Source organism: Atheta coriaria, unplaced genomic scaffold, assembly GCF_025399875.1.
Source record: "Atheta coriaria isolate IRGN ID8LTWV9N9 unplaced genomic scaffold, Caltech_Dcor_3.1 hic_scaffold_8_pilon, whole genome shotgun sequence".
Classification (NCBI taxonomy): Eukaryota; Metazoa; Arthropoda; class Insecta; order Coleoptera; family Staphylinidae; genus Dalotia; species Dalotia coriaria.
In genome coordinates this window covers 6,650,643-6,657,011 of record NW_027045450.1, presented here as the reverse complement: position 1 = coordinate 6,657,011, position 6,369 = coordinate 6,650,643, and the positions used below count along the sequence as shown (strand labels likewise).

At 38.5% G+C, this 6,369-nt stretch overlaps 1 protein-coding gene across 1 annotated transcript; it reads right to left on the bottom strand.

Annotated features, from left to right (window-relative positions):
- Nucleotides 1–1,227: 1,227 nt before the first annotated feature.
- Nucleotides 1,228–4,151, bottom strand: LOC135797168 (probable cytochrome P450 12a5, mitochondrial). Its single transcript, XM_065309388.1, has 6 exons — nt 3,910–4,151; nt 3,185–3,391; nt 2,718–3,119; nt 2,496–2,661; nt 1,956–2,441; nt 1,228–1,900 (listed from the first exon to the last, which is right to left on the bottom strand). The coding sequence occupies exons 1-6, from the start codon at nt 4,143–4,145 to the stop codon at nt 1,787–1,789; spliced, it is 1,611 nt and encodes a 536-aa protein (XP_065165460.1). The 5' UTR covers nt 4,146–4,151; the 3' UTR covers nt 1,228–1,786.
- Between the last annotated feature and the right edge of the window lie 2,218 nt (nt 4,152–6,369).

Here is a 6,369-nt window from a genome sequence, read left to right as displayed (position 1 = left end):
AAAATTCAATTCGGTCCTCCTTTATTCCGTATCGAATCCTCGATGGACTGCTCTCCATTGAATACGTGTTGCCAGCGCGCGGATCAGTTTCGCAGCTTGACGCTATCGCATCTTAGTGACCTCGTTCTTGCCGCCCCACGTTGGCGAACGGTCGAGTTGTTTCCGCTTCCGCTCGACGCACTCGAGCGCGTCGAATAAAAGAACTTCCACGCGTATTGTGTGCAAGCCAAGTCTTCTATAAACACCTGCCCGCATTCGCGACACGTCTAATCCAATTATAATGAAAACGAAATTCGCAGCGCAACGGGTCCGAAGAGACGCGGTGAATCAAATGAGACGACGTAAATGTGCGTTGGGTTGCGGTAACGACCTATGACAGATATAATTGCGTCAACTATATTATTACTTGTGTCTCGATCGAATTTATCATTGTTAACGGCTGAAGGTCTGGAGTTCATCAGTAATCCTTTTGATAATCTTGCAGCGTCAGCACGCGCATCGACGACGACAAAAAATGTCGTAATTACTTTTCGTAATTAATTTCGTCCGTCGGCGAATTCCGATGCTCATGTTGTTTGTGATCGGAATACGAAAAAGTCGAAAAAATATTTACTCAATTCCTATCAGTAGGAAAAAACAATTACGCGTGCGGATCAATAAATTAATTGACTTTTTCGCGCGCGCATTTAATTTGTTTAAACTTTTCATGTTTCATCAAAATTTACACGCTTAACTTCTAAATTCTCCGCTCTCTGGAGAACTGGCATGCATTGCGTAATTAAAACGCAATCTAGAGTTAGTGCACTTTAACGACGACTGCCAAACGCGGTTGTCATTTGTCCACGTCATTACGAATTTATAACCTATATTTTGCGCTCGCGTTTGACTCGCTGCTCGGCGACATGTTTAACGCAGTGCAGAAACAAATTGCGAAATAATTGCGAGATTTATATGTTTGTTTAGCATCAATTTCGGCCACGACGGTGCACACAACAAGCTTACACAGTCGAAATGCAAATATAAGTACACGAAAACGCGCGCTGCACTTAAATTACGCGCGGTGAAATTGATTTCAATGCAATCATTGCAATAATAATGCGCGTTATCAGTTTACAGTGTGCGGTGTCACAGTGTCACGCAACTGATATTTTACAACAACAAATTCCACGCACCAAATCGTTTTAGTTAATTGGAAACTAAACCTACACAAATTTAACATACAATATGTCTGTGGAAAAATAAAAATTTTTATTATTTGTTAGTATATTAAGTATTAAGGGGTTAAACAGGAGTTTTTGTCACGAAATTGATTGAGGGTTAGTGTAGCGAGCGTATAATCAATCGAGTGTATAATAATGTTTAGCCACGTGAAGCTTACTCTGTTTTTTTACATTCACTTTATCTCCACGTTTTTTTTTCCACCCCGTGACTAAAGTACTTTAGTCACACCCTTGGTCATACGTGTTTAAAGTACCACTTTTTATATCTCAAAACCGTGGAAAACCGTGGAAAACCGTGGAAAAATTACGCTTTAACGGTAGAAGTAAAAAAAAGAATGAAAAAATTCAAAATTTACAAACAAAACCAAAAATTTAAATAAATATCTTTGAACATATTGTATACATGTTTCTACTATTAACTGACGCGTATCTTAACGACCCTTTGAACGACGCTACGTGTTTGCTAACTGGGATTTAGTTCGACAAAATGGCGACCGTACAAAATCAAAATAAAAACTCCCTTCAAATCTATTCTAACAAAAAAAAAACACAATAAAATATTTTTATCAATAAGTGACATCTTTAAGTTTAAGCCTTAGCGGATCCCCAATACCATACAACATCTTCTGCACAAACTTCATATCTTTGTGTGGCCATTCAAGCACAAAGTTTCTCACCATCTACAAAAAAAAACCCAACAAATTAAATTTGATGTTATTTGCTTTATATACATACCTTAGCAATGAATATTTCCAATTCCAAATTCGCTATCCGCTTGCCAACGCATGCCCTAGGCCCGAACCCAAAAGGTAAAGTAACAAATGGATTTACAACCTCTTCTTTCACGCTCCTATCCGCCGGACATTTCTGACCCACCCAGCCACGCAGCCATCGTTCAGGCAAATATTCCTTCGGGTTGGTGTAGTGTTCCGCCACATTCGAGAGGTACATGTGCGGCAAGTTAATTTCAGTGCCCGCCGGGACGCGATACCCTCCAATGACCATATCCTTGGGCGTCCAACGAGCCGTGCAGTGAGCGACCGGTGCAAGCCGCATTGATTCTTTGATGCAAGCGCGAAGATATTTGGCTTCATCGAGGAGTTCAGCCGTGACGGGCGTGTGTTTCGACGGCAACAGGGAAAGCAACTCATGGCGTAATTTTCTCTGCGCCCTCACATTCTTGGAAATGTAGTACAGCGTTGAACCGGAAACCAAAGAAGTCTGAAAGATATATTTAACCTCAAAAAAATACATTTGAGGTTATGTTATACGCACAGTTTCCACTCCGGCGATAATCATATCCAGAGTCATCACAACAGCGAATTTTTTATCTTTTTCAACTAATTTCTCAAACACAGTCTTTTCATGATCTGGTTTAAATTGATAATTGGGATCTTCATCCATTTTACGTTTAGCGTTATCAAACATTTCCAGAATTAAACTAAAATTTTATGTTTTACATTTTACGCTATTGAATATATAGGCTTTTTTATTTACTTTGTAAAGAACTCATGGTTGCCTATGTAGCGCTTCCACAGTGGCGTGTTCAGCGTTCTGTGAATTTTTCCAGTTGACAGAATGTCCATAGGCAGCGTGAGGTAGAACATGTCCAGAATATGTTTGATGGCGTCCATGGCTTTCGGACTCGCATTAGAAGAAAAGCAGCGCATGCGATGGTTGACGGCAATGGCCGTCACCGATTCAAAGACGAATTTGTTTATATCGTCCATAAAGTTGTGCGGCATCAGACCTAGCAAATCGCGGCTTTTGAGCTGTTTAACGTACTCGAGAAACTCGTCGGCGATGTCATTCACGAGCGGGATGTAGTTATTCGTGCTGCGAGATTGCATCAGAATTGAGTTTGCTATTGCACGTGTATTACCCCATTCTTCACCTTGTCTACGAATATATTTCAATAATAAAATAATATAAAAATAAAAAAATAATAAAAATAATAAGATTACCCGTTCATTAAACCATAAGTTTGTCCAAAAACATCCTTTCGCATAACGTGACGATAATAAGACATTGACTCAAAGTTGAATCTTATTGGATAGAGGCCTTCGTTACGGAAAACAAACTCGATATCTTTAACGTTGTATAAATAGAGTAAATGCCATCCGGGGGCCATGTGTTTGATATAAACAATATCGCCATACTTTGATCGCATTCTGGGATGATAATATTATATAAATAAAAAAATATTCACTGTTTTTACTGCTTTCAAAGTAAATTTTAAAGAAAACATATTTGTCTACTTCCACCAAATTTTTCTACGATTTTAAGACACAAAAAGTGGTATTTTGAACAAGGTCGTGACTAAAGTACTTTATTCATGGGCTTTAGTCACGGGGTGGAGCTTGCGCATGCGCATTTACCTACGGTGCAGCACAACACCCTATGAAATGTCATACTCTGCTGTTTCTCATGTCAGCGCGGCACTACATTTATAACCTTACATTTCTCAGTTGTATACAAGCAAATTTCGAAAAATAAAAAAAAAGTTGAAATACAAAAACTAAACGTGGAAATAAAGTGGAAGTAGAAAAAGTAGTGTAAGCATCACGTGGCTAAACGTTATTAAACACTCGATTTATTAAACGATTGCTATGCCCGTGACTAAAACTCCCGTTTAGCCAATTGATACTTAACATACTATTTTGTTATTTGTTTTTGTTTATTGACTTACTCTTGGTTAAACTTTTTCCCATCCCAATTGACAAGTCGCCACGCATTACCAATAACTGGCAGAGGTTTCGGCCCTGGAATTGATTCAAACGGCTTGGCTTTGTCCCAATTGATATTTTGTTTTTCTTCAAACACCGCTTGTGTTTGTATTTGCGTCGTCGCGGTAGTTAAACTACGAAGTCGAAATGGAAATTGAAAGCGTTTGTCACGCAAAAACTGTAATGTTGTTCGGTACATTCTCAATAATATACTCAATAACAAATAAAAAATAATATGTTATTGACTGCTTGTTATACAATCAACAACAATAATAATAATAATAATAAAATAGATATAAAAGTTCATTGTATTTAATTATCAGTGATAAGATTTTTTTCTTTTCTTTTTCTCTTATTTTTTTTTATTCTAAAAGAAGTAAATGTAAATTAATTGAAATTAAACCGCTTTCTTTTTCGTTTTTATGACGCAATTTAATTTTCCGAATCAACCCCCAAAACCTAGGGCTGCTCGGGCCTTTGAAACTGCCGCTTCTTCAAAAGAAAGACATTCGGATGCAAATCATATAGGACAGCGCCATAAACGCTCGCTTTATTGCACAACAAATTGCACGAAACGCGTTGCAATGTTCCACTGGAATTGGACCAATATAATCGCCCCAAATTTAGTGAATGAAACGAATAAAACCTTCAAAAATAACCTAAAAACCATAAAAAACCATTCTCTTTTAAAACCACGCTTATTCATTAAAGATTCACCCGCAACTGACGAATTTCTCATCGAATCTCATGACAATATCACAATATGGTGCGCAGGCAGCTATCAAGTGTTGATGTTTGTCGAAACTATTAGAAGGCGGGCGCGGACGCGCTGAGGAGGCAAACATTCGCGTCCGCCGCGAAACGATAACCGCCACCAGTTGCCCCACGGATTATTGCGCGGCCTCCATGGACGGCGGTTAAGCGGTTAGCGCTTGCACCCATCCAACTTCAGCTGTCCACCGCCCCCAACACACACACACACACACAGTGAGCTAATGTTTGCGTCGCTCAAACAGCAAATATTGGGTCTCGTCATCTCGCATCGCCGAAATTCAATCCGACCGCTGAATAAATGCCGAAATCATAAAAGATACGGCGCCATGAAAAGATAATGGAATAGTGGTTAATATATCGTGGGTTTCTAGTAGGTCTAGGGTCGTGTCGAAATTGATTCGACGTCATCAATTCCTTTGTTTATTTCTTTTCATAAAAACGTGATTTTTTCTTATCTTGCTATCTGATCCTCAAATATATACAGTTGGTATCAGAATGTTGCAAATTATGTACGACTTGTAGCAGTAGTAGGAGGGAATAAAACTAGTTTTTTGTTGTATTGTGGTTAAGGGTGGCACTTTGCAACCGCGAAACATGACGCTAGTTGGCCGTTAGGTTTTAGTGGCGGCGGGGGCGGCACTTAACGTTGGAATTGTTTCGTTAATTGCTTTCGCAAAGTGGACGGCGGTCGACACTTGTGCGCAACGACTTTCACAACCAGTTTTCCATCTGCTAGCAGAAACCCGCCAAAGCTGCGTTTCTTAGAACAAGGAAGAAAAATCATTTCAACTTCCAAGAATACTCATGCTTTTATTACGCAACATGTTTATTAATTTTCTATTGCCATCAAATATATTATATTAATACAAGAAATAAGGAAATAAATATTTTGCGCGTTATTAATTTTTATCCATCATCATGATCGTAGTGATGTCGTAATGCATTAGTGAAAATTCCGGGAAGCAATCCGAGAGCGATGTAAAGTTTAGTTTCACACACGCGCGATGCTCGAGGCGGGATAATTTATAGTTCGGGCCGAAATCCCTCAAAACCACACGCGTGGATCATTAGAAAGTTTTAATAGGTGCGCGTGCACAGTGCATCTAACCTATACCTTCCGCATCAGACAACAACAGTGCTCTGATCGCATTATGCAACTTAATATACACCATAACCTCAGACTTCAAACGCATCAAAAACTACTCGTAGTTGTAAACTTTCACAATTTTTTCTACTTTCAAATTTTAAACGCCAGTTTTTCTTAGGTTTTAAGGCACGAAAAGTAACATTTTAGTCATGGGCAACACCGTGACTAAAGTTAAAATTCTGGAAATAGAAAATATTGAGTATTAAGGGATTAAAAAGGAATTTTTGTCAAAAGATTGATTTAAAGTCAATGTAGTGTGCGTTTAATCAATCGAGTGTTTAATAAGGTTTAGCCACGTGATGCTTAGGCTATTTTGTCTACTTCTATTTTATTTCCACGTTGAAGTTTTTGTATTTGAACTTTTGAATAATAAATCTTCGAAATTCGCTCGCATACTACTGGAAAATGTGATTAAAATACTTTAGTCACGACCTTAGCCATCCGTGTTTAAAATACCACTTTTTATATCACAAAACCGTGAAAAACTGACGCTTTAAATGTG

Bases quoted from the DNA above. Each gene is read 5' to 3' on its own strand.
- LOC135797168 (XM_065309388.1), bottom strand. From the start codon at position 4,145: ATGTACCGAACAACATTACAGTTTTTGCGTGACAAACGCTTTCAATTT. The intron at 2,442-2,495 runs GTGCGTATAACA...TATATCTTTCAG, and splicing joins TTATCGCCGGAGTGGAAACT to ACTTCTTTGGTTTCCGGTTC. The intron at 1,901-1,955 runs GTATGTATATAA...TTTTTTTTGTAG, and splicing joins TGGAAATATTCATTGCTAAG to ATGGTGAGAAACTTTGTGCT.